This window comes from Cyprinodon variegatus, unplaced genomic scaffold (genome assembly GCF_000732505.1).
Source record: "Cyprinodon variegatus isolate N-32 unplaced genomic scaffold, C_variegatus-1.0 Scaffold89, whole genome shotgun sequence".
NCBI lineage: Eukaryota > Metazoa > Chordata > Actinopteri > Cyprinodontiformes > Cyprinodontidae > Cyprinodon > Cyprinodon variegatus.
Window position 1 is genome coordinate 1,082,182 of NW_015150542.1, and position 21,925 is coordinate 1,104,106.

Here is a 21,925-nt window from a genome sequence, read left to right on the forward strand (position 1 = left end):
ATATTATAACCAGCATTTAATAGCAAATATGCATAGTAAAGTTCAAGCATGTTTGTCAAGTGTTTATAATTAAAATGCTGAAAAAAATAAGTTTTTATTTATTTATTTATATTAATCTGTTTTATGTGTTGAGCAAAGTGAATATCTGAGTGTCATTTTAAATGGCTTTATTCTGCCTTGAGATGAGGATTGATAAAATATGATTTTGTGCTTAGTATGCATTTATGCATTGAAGGTGAAGTTGAATACTATGTTACATGCTTAAGGTTTATTTTATTTTATTTTATTTATCACAGGCTAATGTTACAGGTGCGGAGTAAATATTCAAATTTATTATCAATACATTAACCAAAACCAACTCTAGAAAAAGATTGATCTTTGCTCTGAAAAGTTAAAATCCCATTAAATCTGAAGCTAAACTAAATGCACTAAAGTTTAAGTTTCTCAGTTCCAAGCAGTGATCATTTCACTCTCACCTGTTTCTGCAGCTTCTCTCTCCATCCAAATCTCGGCCGCTCAGTCTGCGCGCATTATACACTGGCGCCCCCTAAATGAACCCGAGCACAGTGCAGTCAGTCAGTCAGTCAGCGGCCACAGAGACCCGCTGTGGGTCAAACTCCCCTGGATGTCCGGCACATCTGAGCGCGCGTCCAAATGGCTCAGGCGGCGCACGGCGAGCCCAGAAAATACAAAATTTAAAGAAATGTTCAATGATCTACTGTGCTCCAATAACAAAGATATCAATAAATACAATATTTATAGGGTGATAATTTAAATCCGATTCTTCCTAAGTTCTATTAATAATATAAAAAATAATCCAAATTTAAATACTATTACTACTACTTCTATATAATGATAATGGTTGCTAGTATAATGGTTTTTCTTTTCTTAAATCAAGTTCCTTTTAATTCCTTCCCAACATCCCACTGCTTAAATGTCACTTTATCCCAGTATGACCACCAACTATTGTGATTTGAATTACAATAATAATGAAAAGGGGGCGGGTGTGTGTGAGATAGAGGGCTCTTTATCCCTGCGCACCTCCATAAATCGCATCAAATGACAGTCGGCCAGTGAAGAGTTAAAGGGAGGAGACGGAGAGTGACACGCCTCATTGGGTAGATTATGTGCTGCAAACAAAAAGTGTGTGTCTGTGCGCCAGTCAGCCAGAGAGCAGCGGGCCCCATCAGCGCGCCTCCCTCCGTCTCACTCTCTGTCTGCCTTTATCCGTCCAGCTCGGTGCGCCCTGCCAGAGAGAGCCGGGGAGGATCCCTGCAGCAGCATCACTGTCACTGTCATCACACCGGGGGGGATATGTTCTGATAGGACCAGCCCGGGAGCGCAGCATCACCTCCACCGACTGCCATCCGGATATTTAAAACATTTCTTTTTTTCTTTTTTCTTTTTTAACCCTAATTTTGATTTCTCAGACGCGTTTGGAGTCAGCGCGCTCCCCTCGCTTGTGGAATATAGCTCCTCTCCATCGAGCAAAAGGTAGGTTAGAGATTTGGTCGGGCCTTTATTTATATGTTGACTTGACGAGACTGGGACCCACAGATGTTTGAGCTGCAGCGCTGATTTAGGGCAGCGCTGTGCCTGGCGCTGATGGCAGATGGGTTTGAGGGAAATAAAGCCCCCCGCTCCACCAGCGGCGGGTTTGATTGGTTGGACGGCTGCTTTCCATTTTATGGAAATAAAAAAAATAAAAAAAAAGATCTGCTCTTTATTGTTTCTATTTTAAAACGTCATTGTGCACGCTTTATAAATAAAACAAATCTGTTTTTACAATATCGAAACATAACTCTTAGAGCCGCTTTAATGGCTGCAACATTGTTGGACAATAAAACACTTTAAATTAATAAAAGAAAACGTCTAAAATTGCTTTAAAAAATAAGTTCAATTTCCCCATATACGAGCATGCAGAAAAAGCTGAGGGGATATATAAACCGATCACTCTGCGTGTTTTAAATGGTGTAAAAAATAAAATCCCATTGGTGTGTAAACGAAAAAAATAGATTTCTCTTTATTTACTTCTTGCATTACTTTGTTTTGGATAAATCTCCATCCTTATTGTTACTGAATAACAACTGGAACATTCATAAATGTTTTGTTTATTTGATTTAATGTTCTGTGTTCTTAAATAAATATTGTTCCAACTTGATTAAGAGGAGCTTCTCACATATAGTGTAAAGAAATCCTAATTTTGAAAAACAAAAAAGTGTAGATGTTGAACTGTTGGCCCTGCATTAGAAGCATAAAGCAGTGCGTCAGGCGCTTCTTTCCGTGCGTAATTTTATCCATATCGATTGGAGGAAAAAGAGGGAGGGGATGAGGAGCCACATGCAGCCGCCTAAACGCACACATTGTGAGGTTAGAAAAGGGAGAAAAGAAATAATTAACTGGTCGTGCTGCTTTAATTACAGTCTCAGAGGGGAAAGTGCTGGATTATGGTAATGAAGCGACATACGCTGCCGCTTGTAGGAAGGAGAGAAAGACTGGCTGACATGGAACCGCTGACTTTGACGGTCCACTTGAAACCCACTGGACATGCCCACGCCAGTGGACCTCAGCAGCTTCCACACATGCATTACAGTACGGTTATGAGACTCGAATACGAGAACAGGGATCATTTTTGCATATTTATTTTCCACTATTTTAATTTACACATCTAAAAACTAATTTTTAGAAGTCCAAGATGCCTTTCAAGAAACAATGGACTTAAAGAAAAAAAACATTAAGAAAATATTTTGTTTTTTTAAGGGACATTATAAAGAAAACAGGTTACAATGAAATTGGAAAGGGTAATTAAGAGTAGCAGCATTGTAAAAATAATTAAGTATTTAATTATAATTGATTTATTTTAAGATATGTTTATTTATATTAGGTTATAATTTTCATTATCTATTAATTAAAGATTTTCGTAATTTTAATGTAATTTTCCAATAAAACACAAATATAATAATATTTTTTTTATTTATTTCAAAATATAAATAATAGATATTTTAAAAGCTCTACATTAGTATGCTGGTGCGGTTCTGAGCTAAATAAAGGGTTTGAATAAATTAAAGAAAACGGTTGAGGAAAAAACAAAACAAAAAAGGTTCTCGTGTCATTTGATTTATTTCGGGAGGAATTTATTTCCATTTATCAGTGACAGTGGAGCGAATATTCCCCATTCTTCTCATATTTGAAACTAAATTTCTTCTGGAAAGCAAAAAAAAAAAAAAAAAAGCTGCGTGAGTTTTCGCTCTTGCGGTTTAACCGACTCTAAATCCTGCGTGTTTTTCTGTTTGTCCCAGCAGCGTGACATGGAAGAGTCCAGCTCCCAGAAGTTGGCGTGGGACGGGGACGCCAAGGCAGTCCAGCAGTGTCTGACGGACATTTTTACGAGCGTCTACACGACGTGCGACATCCCGGAGAACGCCATCTTCGGGCCGTGCGTGCTGAGCCACACGTCGCTGTACGACAGCATCGCCTTCATCGCTCTGAAATGCACCGACAAGCGCACAGCACCTTACATCTTCAGGGTAGGTACACCTCCTATTGTCATAAAAGGCACAAATAATAATAAAACTCACTCATCCTTATATGCTGTTTCTTTATTTTATTTCTTTCTTTATTTTTATTTTATTTTTTTACTAAATAGTTATTGGAGATTTTTTTTAAACACATATCTGTTGTCCATATTGAGTCAATAAATTAATAAAACTCCCTGTATGATTTTTGTGGTCCAGGTGGACACCTCTGCAGCCAACAGCACCTCAGAGGGCCTGATGTGGCTCCGGTTGGTCCAGTCTGCTCGGGACAAAGAGGAGCAGAATCTGGAGGCCTATGTCAAGAATGGCCAGCTCTTCTACCGTTCGCTTCGTCGCATTGAGAAGGATGAGGAGCTGTTGGTCTGGTACGGCAAGGACCTCATTGACCTGCTGCTGCTCACCTCAAGCCGAGCGCCAACAAAGAGCAAAGGTGAGCCAAATAAAGCCTGTCTGGTGCAGAGGTGGTCCGTTTCTAGAACAACACACAGCCTGTTTTAACTATTTAGATAATCTCCCAACCAGCTACCTTATGTCCTACTCAATAGATTCATAATCATTTAAACAGAGAAGCATCTATAACAGAAAGGAGAATAACATTTACAGTATATCAATATTTTCAGAATTCCTCTCTAGCGTTTTGTTGATTTTCCATTTCCCATCTTCCTAGGTTCATCTCACCTTTCCTGTCCAGACTGCAGCCAGCGATTCCAATTTGAGTTCCCTTTTTTGGCTCACCTCCGGTTCCGTTGCACCAAAAGGCTGCAGAGTATTACTGAAGCTGACAAGGAGCCTGGCAAAGAGAGCAGCACAGAGCGACCAAACACAACTCCAAACAGGAACAGCCCAAAGCTTGGCCGGTCGGAGGGCTTCACCAGTCCGCACGACAGCAACAAACCCTCAACTGACTTTCACAACCTGGCACGGGATATGGAGAAGAACCGGAGCAGCTCTCCAAGTGACAAGGAGGCTGAGATCTGCAGTGAAAGCTCAGGGAAGAGAAAGTTCTCGGAAATAGAGGACAGGGAGTCCAGAGGATCAGGCCTTCCCCTTTCCAAGTCTAAGGAAGAGCTTGCAAGTTCTGCGAAGAATTACAGAGGAGTGTATGGCCTGGAGGAGAATCACGGGTCCTTTTCCCCACCGGGATCTACAGAGCATGGAGAGGTGAAGCGCAGCGCATTCACGGAGGTTAAGAAGTCAACTCAGAACCTCAAACAACACAGTGGCAATAAAAGCCTTCAGAACTCCAACTCTGAAAACAAAGATGGGGGTCGCCCAAGTAGCAACCCTGTGGAGAAGCACCTCAACATCAGGCAGGTGCTTTCTGAAACACAGCCCCAGACCTCCCCCATGGGAAGTGCGTTCACCTCAGTCAGCCAACAGGGAAGTGGCAGCGGCTCAGAGAGGAAGAGTGCCTTCAGCCAACCAGCTCGTTCCTTCTCACAGATCTCACCACTGGTGATGGCTCCCAAGCTGCTGGACTGCCATCCAGCGGTGGGCGACACCATCTCCTCCAACAGACTCTATCAGGCTGACCACCTTGCTGCCAAGCTGCAGGGTGCAGAGCTTGGTGCCAACTGCCCCGTGCCGGGCGGAATTGGCAAGCAGAACCCTTTTGTGTACACCACCGCCTTCTGGCCCAAAAACTCTGGACCTATCCAGCTTCAGATGCCCTCAGCGCTCACGTTGCTGCCTCCCTCCTTCACCTCCCTCTGCCTGCCTGCTCAAAACTGGTGCGCTAAGTGCAATGCCTCCTTCCGGATGACCTCAGACTTGGTTTACCACATGCGATCCCACCACAAAAAAGAATACTCCATGGAGCCACTTGTCAAACGGCGGCGCGAGGAAAAACTGAAGTGCCCCATTTGCAATGAATCTTTCAGGGAGCGGCATCACCTTTCACGTCACATGACTTCCCACAACTGACTTTTTAAGATGATCAGAGGGACTTTTGCAGAACCAGGAACTGAAAACCGGATTGGATTTAAAACCTCTTACTGGAAATAGGCCACTTAGACCATAAAAACACCCCTTGCACTTATTTAAACCTTGGACACTTTTTTGGTCTGTTGACTTTTCCTCCCCCCTGTACAAAATGACATGTTTTTGACTGTGAGCAAAAGCATTTTGAACCATGATAAACGAATCTATTTATGAAGCACTTGAATCTTTGAGAATAAGGGAAGATTTGAATATGTGTAAATGTACAGTAAATTGTATTTTATATCATGCAAATTCAAATATAGAGATGAATTACAATTGTAGTCACTCGTCCTGGTTTACACCGCAGCAACTGATTTCTTTTTCATGTTTGCAATGTTTAGGGACACACATTTGGGATTTTATGTGAGACTATATTTCAGAGTGCATGTAATATTAAATATTAATAATTTAAGATGCAGTTTATTCATCACATTGTAAATAATTTGTTTTATTTGAAAAACAAAATGTAATATTTTGTGTCAGTGGGGAATAGTTTCAGTGTTTCTTCCTTTTTGCGGAAATTTACTACTTGACAGTTTATCTAATCATGTTGAATGCATTGACAATAAAATAGCTTTATTTTCATCTGTTGAATTTATGATTTCTTTTGCACATGATATGCATTATACTTGTTTTCTTTTACCTTTATAAAATTACACATTGAAATAAAATGTTCCCACAGAATCCTAAAGATTGCAGTCTTAATATATTTAGCTTTCATTTATTGCTGAAAATACAATAAGCATACACTGAACCTACACATTATTATTATTGTTATAATGAATATTATAATTATTAAGCTTATAATAATTAATATTATTATATTTATTATTATTTCTTTACATTTTTCATTTTATGGGAACATTGATTATGACTGGAATAACGGAAATGTACATATTTATATATAATGATGATAACAAAAGCAACAACAATCATAATATTAGTAATTTATTTATTAAATTGAAATTACCGTTCTTATTTATTTTTTTCAGAAATAAAAATGAAACAATGAAATGTAATAGACCCTTTTTTAGATTTTTTTTAAAAATACTCGGCAGCAATAAATTCAACCTTATTCAATGCAAAAAATAAACAAATTAATAAAAATGCCTACTAGTTCAGGTAATTTATTCTGAATTTTGAAGTATTTGTAATTTCATTTTTCTTTTTCTTGAATGGGACAAATAGTGCCTCATATACGGTGCGCATAAGAAAAGCACATAATATCTTTTGAATTTACTCTAACAGTAAAGTCCCCTGTTTTACGGTATGTTGTATTGGTTATTTCAATACCTTTAAAAAAGCATCTTTCTTCAAATGAATAGCCTAATGACCAAACCAACTGTGACATACGGCTAAAATAAACGAAAAAAGAAGGAATCCGACTTGATGTAAAGCGTTTCGGAAAACTATGGCATGTGATTAATGATTCAATGTCGCCATCAAGTGGTCATCAGGTGAACTACATGCCCCCCCCAAAAAATCGTAGTTCTTTCATTAAATGGACCTGAAAAACTTCTTTCTTTGTTTAAAAAACAAAACAAAAAAGTTTTTACAAAAGGGATTTAATTTCAATTTCCATCTGTAGGCCCGTAAAATTACTTTCTACTTATTGTTAAAATTAAATTCCATTGGGGTTTAAAAAAAAAGGAAAAAAAAAGAAAAGCCAACTGGCTAAAAACAGCTGAAAATATGGCTTTCAATAAAATACACATTTCTAAGAAAACATTCAAAAACAGACGCAGACTGACCTCTATTTGTGTTTTTGGTTGATGGCATTGCAAGATGTGTTATTATGGAAGAGCAACTTTTGATTAATTTTAACGTGGATTTAGATTAATTCAAGTTGTATTAAAGTCACAGAGGGATCCAGCTCATGTGTCTGAGCTTGAAACCTAACACCTATGTGATTCCAGATGGACACTGTGAGGATGAGGCTAAAGCCAACGCTGATTATTATAATTATCATCTAAAGAACTTCAACCGGTAAAAATCTATTAATAACATGGTTCTTAATCTGTCGCTCTCATTGCTTTTCTTATATTGCTTATTTGCCAATCGTAGAATTACTTCAAATTTTCAGCAACCACATGTGCCAAAATCTTTATTACAAATAGCTTTTAAGTGTTTTGTTTTATATATATTTTTCTGAATCCAACATTTGCTGCTTCCATACTGTAAGTAAATACCTTTGGAGGATGAATTTCATTATATGATCTGTTGCTTTATGCCTTATTTGAGGTCAACATGTGAAGGCTAGATGGAATTGTTTTTTACTTTATTGTGGATATTTTATATAAAATAAATAAAACATAATTAATCAAATATACAAGTTAACAATGACATGATTCTATAGGCATCAAACTATGTTTTTGGCATTTTTTTACTTTTTGAAACTGGCTTAAAGCTTTAAAGCTTGGTAGATTAAATGAGAAAAAGTTTCTTTAGAAATTTTGTTGTTAAGGCAACAATATTATTATTTTTAAAAACATGATATGACTGATTCTGTCTGGAATGAATATTTAAGCATTTTAAAGAAAGTTCAGCTGAAGAATTTTCTGGCAGACAGTTAAGCTAAAGATTTCTTTTTCATTGCAATTAGTGCACAATATACAGTAAAGGAGTATTACATTAACATGATATAAATAAATAATATATGTAGGGCTTTTGACTAAAGACATGGCAATTTCTTATACAGTGCAATTTAAAAAACAACCCATAGAGTTTACCCAAAAAAGCCAAAGGTTTGATTGAGAAAATTTACTTTTTCTTTGTAAAATCTATCTAAATTCAGCATCTATCCACCAAGGTTGCAATCCTGACTTCTCAGCAGTTACTCATACTGTGTACCCAACAGGGCTGCATGATATGTCTGAATTATTGCAAATTTTTTTCAAACCCCAAAAAAAATAAGTAAACATAATTATGATTATTTATATTGAGTTCTATATTAAACATTGCACTGTTTACTTGTAGCAAGGTTCTCTTGTTCTGCAAGATCCAACAGAGCAATTATTTCCTGGCAGATGTGCATATGTTGGCTAGATTTTTTTTAGATACATGGATGGATATATGCATGTTGCAGGTCAGACTTCCATTAAGTTTAATTACTACCTAATATGTTAAAGTAATTTTTTTGCTTTGTATTTACCATTCATCAAATTTATTTCTAAGATGATATAAGTCTGTCTTCTAACTCACTGGCATAATTTTGTTGCCTTCATGGGGACTGTATGGATTTTTTTCTTTGTATTTAAATCATTGGGATATTCTTATTTATTTTTGCAATATTTTCACCTACATATTTTTATTTTACCTAAACTTCTGAAAAACAATAAACAAAGGACTTCAAAATAATGTTGAAAGTGTTGATTTTTAATGGATGGAGTCAAGTGAGAATGCAACCATGAGTCACAACAATATAAGGAGTTTCATTTTATTTAATATAGTAGTTCTTGTGACGATAAGCTGCAAAAGAAATTCTTGAAAATCAATTATTGAAACTTTTACCCAACCTTTTTCTCCTGTCTCTTAGTGGAATACAAAGAGGAAACCACATTTCATGGGAAGCAGTAAATTCTCACTGAGGTACTTGGATAACTCAGTGGGTAGAGGTTTAGAAAATGTGCTACTGAATCTAAATCTGGAAAAGGGAAAGAAATCCATCTGGAGCAGCTGAAAGACTTTGCAGAGACATGCAGAAACCACATGAAGAAGAAGAAGAGGACAGTGAGAAGACGTTTACATCATGATAAATTACAGCACTGGTGCACATGTCCACACGTTGCATCAACCCACACCTCTCATGTCAAACAGGTCAGGGTTACCACAGAGGCATGTGACGGATGGGAAGGGGAAAGTCTGGCCCAGCGTCCGCAGACCCACAAACACTTTGGATAATATCTAGCACCCTCATGTTTCTCTGCTTGTGTCATTGAGCCTCATGTGCCCCAACTTCAATCGCCGACATATTTGTCTCTGCATCAGTCAACAGCCAGGCAGTGTGGGACAGTTTATGCCTCTGCTAAACTGGTGCTTCCACCTGACCCAGGGGGCCTCTGTCACTTAATAGATTTACATGCTTTATTTATTTTAGACCTGAGACTTGCATCGTCAGATATTTTTATGGGAGGAGAGAAAAAACAGAAGAGATGCTTTGCTTTTTTATTGAGGGGTTTAAGGGATAGACTTCAAGATTAGAGAGTCTCTCACCTAAGAAAAAAAGAAACAAATAAAATAAATTTCTTTCACATCAGGAAAAAACAAATGGTCAGGCAGTAAATGTTAAGCTCTGTCTGTATTTTAATTAAACGTTAAGAGACTATAAAAAAACAGCAATTACTTTTATTGACAGGAAGAAATGAACAAGTCTTTGGAGCTCAGATGCTGGCAGGAAACCTCTATGTTGAATGCAGTTGCTCAGTGTGAGCAGCTCTTTCTAGGCCCAAGAGACTGAAGCCCTAAAATGCAGAGTACTGAATGATGATTGGCTGATTTTGATGTGTGGAGCAGCTGATAGGCTGGAGCAGAGGCGCATGATGAGAAGATTGGTGGTAAGTAAAAGCTTTGCAGTCTGAAGTACAGTAATGTAGACTTCATTTGGAATTAAGTGAAAAATAAAATGTTGTATGATGACCTCAGCAATAGAGGTTATGTAGAGTTATTACGTATGTTTTTTTGTTTGTCCTTCTGTGTACAGGATAACTTGAAAATGTATAAACATGTTTTAATTTACATTTTATAAAAGGTGCACCTCAGTGTAAGGAACAAACCATTTAATTTTGGTGACGATCCACATATAACCCAGATGCAGAGATTTTTGAAAGGGTTCTTTAACATCATTTGATGGAACAAGCAGTTCCTCCTTAAACATGAGAGAGGCAGCAGTGACAAATGACAGCTTCAGCGTCTGACTCAAAATACCGGAAAGGTGAAGCATGCTGTAGCTCAAAGTGTCAATCTGCTGATCAGACAAGAAAGCAGAGTACAATGTGAATGAGGAAGGTGAGAGCAGAGGAAATATCAGAGGCTGCAGACACACACAGTGCCTTATGTATAAACTTATGAAAGGATTTTAATGAAATTGTCACCAAAAGTGCACCTAAAGCCAAAGATAAAGTCATTCAAATTTGATTATGATCCAGATCATTTGTGAGTTTTGGCTATAGATGCAAGTCATAATATAGGGCAAAATTTGCTGCTTGGCAGAGGTCTCAGATGACTTTTCTAGGTTATACATTTCTTGGGAAAAAGCCAAAGCTCCAGGAGTTTCTTTAAAACAAAATAAATCATGTCAAACAATTAAAAAAAGATCAATTTCAAATTGCTGAACAGGTAATTTGTTGCTAATATAAGTGAATGTTTATTCAGTTTAACTTATCTGGGTCAAGGCAAATCTCTTTAACAAGATATGCAACTAGTTCCAGTTTAAATGTCTGCCATTGTTTGCAATAAATTGCCCAACATATATTTCTCTGTATACCCTATATGGCCAAAATTATTTGCTCACCTGCTCACTTACTGTATGAGCTTAAGTAACATCCCATTCTTAATCCATAGGGGTTCAATATGACGTTGGTCCAGCCCCTTGCAGCTAGAACAGTCTAATTTCTTCTGGGAAGGCTGCTCACAATATTTAGGAGTGTTTATTGGAATTTTTGACAATTTTTTCAGAAGAGCGTTTGTGATATCCCACACTGATGTTGGAAGAGAAAGCCTGGTTCTCAGTCTCTGTTCAAATTCAAATGTGTTCTATCAGGGTTGAGCTCAGGACTCTCTACAGGCCAGTCAAGTTTATCAACACCAAACTCTGTTGCCATTCATGTCTTAATGGACCTTGCTTTGTGCTCTGATGCACAGTCATGTTGGAAGAGGAAGGGGCGAGCTCCAAACTGTTTCCACACTAGTTAGTAACATGGAATTGTCCAAAAGTCCTTGGTATGCTGAAGCATTCAGAGCTTCTTTCAAGCCAAGCTCCTGAAAAACAAGCCCACACTATAACCCCCCCCTTGCTAATTTCCTTCACCTGTCTAGCTTTGCCCTGTTCCTCATCAGATCTACCTGTTCTAGTATCCTATTTAAACTCTGCGTTTCCCTGCCATCAGCACCAGATTATTCTTTAGTCTTTGGTGTAGAGAGTTTTCTAGCGTACTTTAGTGTTCTGATTGTCTGAATCTGATCTGTTTCTGCCTTTGGACCTTTGAGCTGGCCTGCCCTTGTCTGATTAGTTCGCCTGCCCGTCTTCGGTCTCCTCTCTGACTCTTTTGGCAATTTAACCTGGACCTGCCTCTTGCTTTCGCCCTTTGGATTATCCTGTCTGCATTCGTCAGCTCGGATCTGATCTCCTGTCAGCTCTGCAGCCTCTCGCATCTGGAAATCTCTAACAGTGTTCGCTTCTTCTGTTCAGTCTACAGGCTGGAATCATCCTCCGTTCTTTGGAGAAAGGACAGAACTTTCAAACCAGGTTAGTGACTCACACTTGCATAATCATCCTCCGTCAGATTTTTTCGCAATCACTAACATGTGCTTCTCTATAGATGTTCCTACTTCAGCCACGCTGCCGCTGCAGATAATCAGATCCACCTGAGTTAAAATAAACAGCTTTTAAGTATTCCAATGTCCGTCTCACCTGAATTCTGGGTCCTACCTTCTGAGCTTATTACACAGCGGTGAGTAACAATTTTTACTTTGTTGGAGGATTTTTTATTTTTGACTCACCCTTGCTTGACTCCACCCACTGCACATCTACATTGCTTTTGGGTTTTTCTTGTAAAGTGGTAAAATCTGATTGTTATTCAGTCTCTAACCCTTACAGTACCCTTACTTTTATCTTCTGTTAGGTGTTGGCATTCCAATCTTTTTTCAGTTAGGCTTTATGTATTCACCAGCATTATTTTGACAGCAATTTAAGATGATAACTTTTTTGTTAAACAACAGAGTGGCTAACCTTGTTCCCAAAGCATATATTAAGTGAACAGAATAGGGTTATGAGTTAACAGAGAATTAAGCTGAACAGGCAGTAAAACAAAATCTTCAGCGAATGCATGAGGTCAGCGCTGCTTGTTGTTGCCAGATTGGGGTATTGCTGCCTCATCATTATTTTTTGATGGTCTAAATATACACAGACACCATCACCTTCTGGTCTTGTGAACTATTTTCGACTCACAATGCACTCAATCTCTTCCTGTCTGCTGACAGGAACAGATTTACACATCAAGTTTGTCCTTTGATGATCCCTGTGAATCCACATAACAAAAAACCTATGTAGAGTTCCTCCACTTTCCCCCTGAGCTTAAAACAACAAGCAGCTGCCTTCTCTCCCCACTCTGGTGCACTGTTTCCCCGGCAGGCTCCTCCGATCTCCTGGAGTGGTTCCTTAGCTCCAAAGAGGGGAACGGCTAGCAGCCTCTTTCCGTTTCTGGTGTTCTCTCTGCAAGTGTTCTCATACTAATTTCCTGCTGCTCCTTTCTATACTCCAAAACAACATCTCAACTACCCACTGTTGCCTGGGCCAACACCAATGGATTTGTTTGGCTTTCAAAAGTAAAAATAAATGACATAAAAAATCTGCGATTTGCTCCGGGCTAGATTCATACCCCCTACCCCTCATTCTGTTCACAAACTCTTACTTCCAAAGAGGAATTTGTGCACCACTCAAGGCAGCCTGTCTGGATCTCAGATCACCTGGCTCTGACTCTGGACCGGCTCCAGTCCAACCAACTCCCAGACAACAGTGGTTAGGTGAGATGGTGTTCTGTCGGTTTGTCCGCAATCTGGACAAACCAGATTACGGACAAACCGTAATCTGGTTTGTCCACTCTATCAGTCTGCCAGTCTCTGCTATCATGGATCAACCCTTTGTATTCCCCTGGATCGACGAGTAACTATCAAAGAAGGATTCCTCCAAACCAACCTGGACAGATTCAAGAAGAAATTTATCGGTGATGTCACACGCCAACTGGCTTCCTCAAAAACTCTCAAAGTTTGCAGGTTGCTGACTCTGGTGAATCCTTCCCGACCTGCGGAACTGCCGCAGGACGGGAACTGTCCAACTGTGTTCAACTGTTGTCTTGGATTGAATAATCTAGCAAAAAATGGAGCCATCACCAGAGCAACAGTGGCATGCAGGTGTGGAGAACCTATATTCAGTGACCTAGAATTGTCTTAGATTCGGCGTTAGGGAGATTTTTTGTCATTTAGCCAATTTAACCCAGTTTGACTCTGAATTTCTGCATTTGTCAGCTCACATCTCTGCCCCGATTGCTCCACTCACTGCCTTCAAAGAGCCTTGGTTGTTACCACCAGAACTGTTTTTAGGTGATCCTGATCAGTGCCAAGCGTTTCGGACTCAGTGTGAGATCCATTTTCAACAGCAGCCATCAGTTTACCCTACCGATCGACATAAGGTAGCTTATGGTATTTCTTTACTAGCAGTCAAAGCTCAGTTATGGGGCACCTCTGAATGGCAGAACATGTCACACATTTGTCAGTCCTACCTGACATTCTCTCAGGAACTGATTCCAGTATTTGGTCTAACTCTGCCAACCCTTAGAGCCACACATAAAGGGGGCTTCCGTCCTCAAGACAAGGAAATATATCTGATTATATTATAAATAGTCACTTATTGGCTGCTGACAGTCGATGGAATAGTATGTTTTAATGGACGTTTTTGTTACATGATTAAATGATAAGATGAAGGATGAACTGGTGACTTGAGATTTCCCTCTTTATTTTAAACAATTCAAAGATCTAGCCACCAGAATAGACCTCTGTCTAATAGAACAGAAAAAAGAACGCTCTTTAAGATCTTGAACTCTTTTCAGTCATGATCCAGTTCCTGATCTTAGATGCCTCCGGGTGGTGAATACACCTGAAACCATGCAGCTGGGAAGAACCAGACTGTCCAAGGAGGAAAAGCAATGCTGACATAAATTGAGATTGTTTCTACTGTGGTGTAAGGGGCACAGAGAGTCAATCTGTCCAGTAAAAGGTCAGGCTCAGTGGAGGGGGGGGAGAACTCTACCAAGCTGAAGAAAGGTGTTCAATTCTCCTAACCTGACCTTTCCAGTCTGTCTATCAACAAGATTTGTTTCTCACCAGACCTGTTTTCATTGATTCCGGAGCAGACACAGAATTTGAGAACAAGGGGTTTAGCAAGAGACTGACTATTGGAGGTAATAATAACGAGAAAATCTCCTTCATGATTATTAAGCAACCCGAAGTTCAACTTGTCATGGGAATTACAAGGCTTAAGAAACACAAACCTCAGATTGACTGGCAGAGGGTCGAAATCATGGGTTGTGCTCTCACAAACTCAGAGAATTGTTTATCTGCAGCCTGCTCCTCATCAGATTCCAAGAAAGATGAAGAGGGTATTAGCCCAAAACTGTCTTAAATTCCCCCAGAGTACCATTATAAGACCAAAGCCACCACCCTACCGCCTCACCGTTGTTTTGCCTGCCCTATTGACTATTTCCTGCCACCTCCATCAATTACCAGAAGGTCTTTGGCTCCACAGCCAGAGGTTCCCTGTTAATCAGTTTTTCCTTAGCCAGAGCCCTGTAGTAGGCCCCATGCCTCAGCCCTTTAGTGAACTCTTTCAGTGACCCATTTCCAGTGACCCCTGAGGCCGCTCTGTGCTATCCGGTGATCCCTGAGCCCGCTGTGTGCCATCCAAAGATCCCTGAGCCTTCTCTGCGCAGACCTGAAACCCCTGAGCTCCATAATAAACGTTTACCTGAAGCAGAGCTCTGTTAGTGTTTTTCTCAAAGGCCCCTCCATTGGCGCTTCACATCTCAAAGTCTCCTCTGTGGGCGCTCCTTGCGCTCCTTGTCTCCAAGGCCCCTCTGTGGGTCTCAAGGTCTTGGAGGATGTTGCCACTTACTCTACTGCGGGCGTCACCCCCAAGCTTCCGTTCAGTTCAGGCTTTATCTACCGGTAATTTTCATGGCGGACCACCCTTCTGAGCTATTGTCTGATCTGGGACGATGTCCTGGGTATCTGCCGGAACTATTATTATTTTCTTTTGGACTTTTCATTTCAGGTCCATATTTTAATAAACTTTTCCAATGTCAACTGTTGTCACTGTTTAAATCGTTGGTGCAGTCTGTTTTGCTGAAATTACATATGATCTGTGAATCCATTAGAAAACTGTGAGGTAATTAGCAATTAGGAGGTAACAGCAGAGACTGACTTTGAAATAAAAATCCAGCAACCTGCTCTCAGCTCAGACATCACTCCTGTTTATTGAGCTGCCTTTCTCTATAATTAGGCTTATATTCCACCTGTTGCTGTAAGACCTTATGTATATATTGCTATTTATTTTACTTTGCTGGTTCACCTGTGTCACTATTTCTCTTTGTCAGCTACTAGAACTCCAGATGTGACTCAGCCCCACTGTGTTTTGTCTTCCAGCCCACCACCTGCTTATATAGGGTCAATACGACCAATTTCTTCATAGTCAATACAGTTCAGCGTGCACCCACAAAAAAAGACAAAGGGCACTTGTAGCCTTAATTCCTAGTAATCAGACCCCTTTAAAGAAAAAAAGACTTTGTATATAGTAACAGAAACTCCTCTTTGTTTAAAGTGGAACACCGTTTTTTTTACATTGGCCCCTTGATTTTACGTTATTACATCATGTTCTTCTCACCCATATTAGTCACAGTCCTATTCTGTTAAAAATGTCACTGTGATAATATAGTAAGTTACTGGCCTCAACTGAATTACAGTACTTTCACAGAAAATGCACTGAGAATATATCAAACTATGTTACTTCAATTTTGCAAACAAATTTCTGATTTTTGGCTAGCCGCTGCTACTGGGTATCTTTGTGCTTATGCTCATATCCAGCTAATTTCCTGCATTTTCTCTGCTAAAAAACTTTTTACAATCAATGAATTTGTGTATGTGCAAACTCACACCTAACAGAGGATCAAGCTACTTAGTGTTTAAAAAAAACATTCACCTTATATTCTTCTTGTCCTCCTCTGCCGTTGCACTCCAAGTAACTGACTAATTCATTGCTGTTATGTTTTTGTCCCACAATGCACAGCTCTTCAATCATGATTCAAATTTTACTTTAAGGTGTTGTGATATTACAAAGTTTTGGTGTGAATACTGAATATTATAGTATTTTACCAGACAAAACTACAGTAAAGTTTAGTGAGTAAAGTAATGTTCAAAGTATTTTTTTGTGGGAATATCCATTTCCTAGTAAAATACTAAAAACAGTCCTATTTTTTAAAAAGGTTGGAATATAATCTTGCAATGTGAAAACACAGAAAAGTAATGAGAAACCTGGCAGTTCAAACTTGTGAAATCCTGGTAATATTTTACAGTTATAGCCTCACTTCAAACTTTACAGTCAAGCTTTCAGATTCACCTACCACCTGTCACAGTTTTGGCTCTGTTTAAGTTTTCTTTTTGAATTTTCAGTTTAACTTTGATCCATATTTTTCTTTGTTTTCTAGTTTCATTGGTTTAATTCCTATTTTGTGTTTGTGTTTTTTTTATTGAGTTCTTTGTTGAGTTCTTAGGTATTTCTTGTTTTTCCTCCATTGCTCCTTTTCCCTTGCTCCTTTCTAGACTCCTCTGTTCACACATGCTCCCTATTTGCTAATTACCGGTAGCCTGGTCTTTGTTTCTCTCTCCCATATATGCGTCTCCTGTTCAGTCATTGCTGCTGGTTTGTCATCATGTCTTTGCCCCCTTGTTGTGAATATTCCTGGTTCTCAGTTTTTGTGGATTTGTGTTTTGGATTTTTGCTTTTGTTGCCACCTTTTTTTTTATTAAATCTGCAAGTGACCACTTTCAGCTTCAGTGTCTGCATTTGGGTCCTGTCAAACCTCCATTCAACTTGACACCACCAGGTGACTAAACTTTTTTATACAGTTAAACAAAGTAAATGACTCATCATTTAGTATCTATTTTTCACAATTGCTAAATGATGTTCACCAAAAACACAGAGTGTGCTTTAAATACAACGGAAAGCTTCTGAAACACTTTCTTTTATCTAAGTTTTTCTAAACTGAGTCTATTGTGGCAAATTTCTGCATCAATCAAGCTTTTTTGCAGCCGGCTGCTAATCCTCATTTGTCATTCAGGGACTGGGCCTGATGACACTGTTGGTGGTCAGATTACTTTAGTGCACATTCTGCTGGTGAGCCTTGCTACTTTACTCCTTTTGAAGTACATCTCTATGACAGCCATGGTATACAGTTTTCTTAAAGGCCAGGGCAAGCATGTTCCCCCCCTCCAAAACCCCACCTCTTCTTCCCTCAACTACTCATCTTCCTCCCCCCTTCCAGTCATGAAAGCCAAGCCAACTTTATCAGTCCCAGTAATGACCGGAGCGACAAGCCTTGGCTCAAGTTCGGCTGACTTCCTGGCTAAAAATGAAAAAGATATCTTACTCATGTACAGCTGGCAGCCATCCACTTCAAACTCCCAACACCATTGGAGACATACACCGATGTGCTTATTCAGAAAACAGCCACCAACTCTAACAAAGAAAACAGATAAATACATCACAAAATGTTCCAAACCACGAAATATACACAAGAAACACAAAAAGCCTCAGATAAAAACATAAAACACTTAATGAAGTGAAATGAAATTAAATGTTAAGCTGAGACATTTAAGCAGTTTAGTTTAATTCCTGGTTTAAAACACCAACAGTTTCTGCAAAACATACTGGCTTAGGAGTCTTAGAGCAAAGCAACCAGTTGTCATCTTCCTTTGGTTATGTCTGAGTATGGGAACACACAAGATTGGGGTAATGTGATATTCTGTTTGTTTTTCAAATGCTGTATTCCTTTGTGCCGTTCAGCATAGGAGTTATTTCCTCATTAATATAATTTTACCATTGTTATTTTTGATGGTACATACATGTTTACATAAGCACAGAATCTTGCCATCCTCTAAAAAAAAGTTGGGAAAAAAACTGCCACCACAGTTGAGTTTTAGATGTGGAAAATTGCTTCCCATGTGGTAACTGTAACACTTGCATAAGATGTATTGCATGCTGCTATTGGTGAGACATATTGCGTCACTTCCCCTTTTGATTGTTGTAGACCTGCGTTCTGTGGTGCTACTCAGGTTATCTCCATGTCCAGCAGTCATTTTTATACTCAGCTACTGCAGACTAGGCCAGCACTAGGTAAGCACTGCTATAGATTCTCTCTTTGTCGCCCCTCTGCAAAGTCAGAGGTGCTCCCAGGCCATCGGGAAGACATATTACCTTTAGCATCTCCTGGGTCATCCCGTTGGTCTCTTCCCCATAAGATGTGGCTGGAACACCTCCTAAGGCAGGAGCTCAGGGAGAGTCTGAAAGATGTCCAAGCAAGCTCTGCTGACTCAAATCGATGTAGAGGAGAGTGCAGATTTGGCGCTGGTCGGACTCGTCAATCTGGATGAAGAAGAAGAACTCACTAGTTTGCACATGCGCAGTGCGTGAGGTTCTGGTAAATCGGCTCCTAAACGCTAATAGTAACTCTGATAAGTGTGATGGAAAATGGATGGATGGATGAAAATTCTAATGATAAAGATGATTGAGTTAATTGGCTTCACTGTTGAGGTGGTGGAGTAATCAAATAGCTCATTAAAATGTATCCTCTCTTAAGACCTAGGGTGCTTTGAGAATAACTTAAACAAGCAAACCAACATTTACCAAGGTAACAATCTAAGAAATATCTTGGGCATATTTTTCCTTAAAATTATATCAGTAAAACTTACTTTATTGTCAGGATTTATTTTAAATACAAGCCCTGACCTAGTTTAGCATGGTACAGACAATCCGTCCCACTTTTTTCAGGAGTTCTAAGAAAAATATTAACTTTACTAAAACAAAAACAAAAAAAAATCAGATTATATTTACAGCTGATCTAAAAGATAATCAGATCCAGTCATTTAGCTGCAAAGGTTAAAGCGGAATGACATTCTAGGAGGTAGAATGTGAAAACCTAACCTTCACTGGAATGTTTAGTCTGGTACCTTTGTACGTGTTAAAGTGCAACAAGCTGTCTCTGGGGTTGTTGTTCAATCATCTGCTGTAATAACAACATTGCATGCTGTCTTAGTTAGGTATGTCTGGAATTTAGCATCCCACAGATTATATTTTCCTCCTTTTATTCAGGAGCAGAAACCGAGAAGAACAAAAATATCATTTAGTCAATCATAGCAAGCAGTTGGCTTTAGAAGACTGTTCCAAAGCTCCTTTCATTTTTTAACTTGAACTTTTATGCAAGATCTTTTGAGAAAACATGCTGTAAGGGAGTAGGACAGATGCTCTTGGATGCAATGCCTTAAATCGTTGCAAAGACACACGTTGTAAAAAGTAATTGAGTCCGTAGATAGTTCCTCATTTCTCCCCCTTTCTATTAGTAAAATGTTTTAGATCATCAAGTGATTTTTAATTTAAATTAAAAATACATGTGTAAATACATGAGGAGGTTTTCATACAATACTTTTAATTTTTCAACCCCATTTTTAAATCATAAATAAACTGTAATAAAATCCATATACTTTGGGGAAAAAGCTTCCAAACGTAAGTCTGATAACTACCTTCAAAAAAATCAAGAAATCCCTTACAGTACATAGAACCAGAACTACGCAACAAAGCAGAGTAAAAACTATTTTTAAAGAACATATCATCTTTATAAAATATATAGATATATATTAGATAAAGAAGTTAAAATGTACACTATTTCACAGACATCATCTGTCAATATGTAAGTTTAACAAAGCCACATCTATCACTGTGGGAAGACCAGAGGAACAGCCATGAAAGTTCATGAATTTTCGTCTGGATTTTTAAAATTACTCAGACTCTAAAGGCTTAACAGGAAAAACACAAAATAATCTCGAAAAAACATCTTAAGCACAACAAGCCTCACTTCCCTTAGTTAAGCTAATTTTTCATGATTTGGAAATAAGACCAAAATACTGGACAAAAATAGCTTACATAGAAATTTTCCAGGAAAAGGAACAGGAACTACTGCTAAGCAAACAAAACTCAATGAACCATTACTTATTTACTAAAAAAGATAAAAACAACAGCATAAAACTTCTTAATGATCCACAAGTCTTAGAGAGAAAATATTTTGTCGGCTGATGACACCAAAGGGAGATGTACTTTTGACACCACTGACAATCACAAATTCAACATTTTAGAATTGTGGTCATGAAACTGACTGGATCTTAACTCGACAAAAATATGGTCAATTCCCTAAAACTGAACCAGGAGAAAAAGAAGCGCTCACACTTTTATCAACTCCAAAGAAGGAAAGTCTGGATCATAATCATGGTTTGGTCAAGAAGTCAGAAAAAAAATAAAAAAAGATTATGAAGAGAATATTTTATTGCTAAAATATATAAACCATTTCCATACTTCCCATATATTTGCTAATATACTGTAAGCCTTTCAAATACATTATTAGTCTATAAAAAGTTCCAAAAAGCTACTAACATCCCCCCATATGACAATTTATGTACAGTTGGCTGTGACTGTCCTGTTAATGATTAGAAACCCTTGACTTAAACTGGACCAATGAGAATATTAAGCAAAGAAACATATGTTTAACTTGGTATGTAAAACTGCTATCTAAGTGGGTCGTGTAATGTCTTATATGTGTGATTGGAGGCAGGTTTAAAAGATGTACTGCAGTGTTGGTGTGGGCCAAATGCAGAGGTGAGTAATGGATTTAGACAGGATCTGTGGAGCTCTTTCCTGTGAGGAAAAACAGACTGAATTCATCTTTGAGGCTAAAAGACACGACCACCCAGGGAACACTTAAGGAGCAGAAACAAAGAGAGACGTTTAAGCCACTTCACTTTAACCTAGCTTGGATTCTTTTGTAGACCTCCTGGCTGTCTGATAAAACAAACTTTTAAGTTCAAAGTTTTTATTCACCTTTGATTCTCTGTAACCTGTGTGTAGCCTCACAATCCCAGTTTGCAATCAGGTTCAATGGGCATGGTGTACTTAAAAACCCAGCTGTGTTACCCAGGGGAACACCAAATTAGAGCATTTTTGAATTAGTTCAATTTGTGCCTGAAATACTCAACACATCAGTCAATATTTGCCTTGTGTTGTTTAGTGATTGGTGTAAAAGATCATCTCCATCAAGCTGGAGCAACTGTTAGACAATTATCAGTTCCGCAGTATTCAAAATTGATAAATACTGTATGATATTTCAATGTCATGCTTTTCTAAAACTGTGCTGATTTGAGCATCAATATGGATCGTTTATTGATGATTAAATCAGCAGTTTTAGAAATGCATGACACTGAAATACCACATTGGGATGCAGTATTTATCAATTTTAAATACTGCAGAACTGATATTGATTATCGTCATATATATATATATATATATATATATATATATATATATATATATATATATATAT

At 38.5% G+C, this 21,925-nt stretch overlaps 1 protein-coding gene across 2 annotated transcripts; it reads left to right on the top strand.

Annotated features, from left to right (window-relative positions):
• The first annotated feature begins 1,097 nt into the window (after positions 1–1,097).
• On the top strand, positions 1,098–6,131 carry prdm8 (PR domain containing 8). Of its 2 annotated transcripts, none has more exons than XM_015373596.1 (4): positions 1,098–1,494; positions 3,300–3,527; positions 3,735–3,966; positions 4,204–6,131. In XM_015373596.1, exons 2-4 carry the CDS (start codon positions 3,309–3,311, stop codon positions 5,457–5,459), a joined length of 1,707 nt encoding a protein of 568 aa, XP_015229082.1. In that variant the 5' UTR covers positions 1,098–1,494; positions 3,300–3,308; the 3' UTR covers positions 5,460–6,131. The 2 variants fall into 2 exon arrangements, with proteins under 2 accessions (XP_015229082.1, XP_015229083.1); XM_015373597.1 differs by having other exon boundaries at positions 3,303–3,527.
• The last annotated feature ends 15,794 nt before the right edge of the window (positions 6,132–21,925 follow it).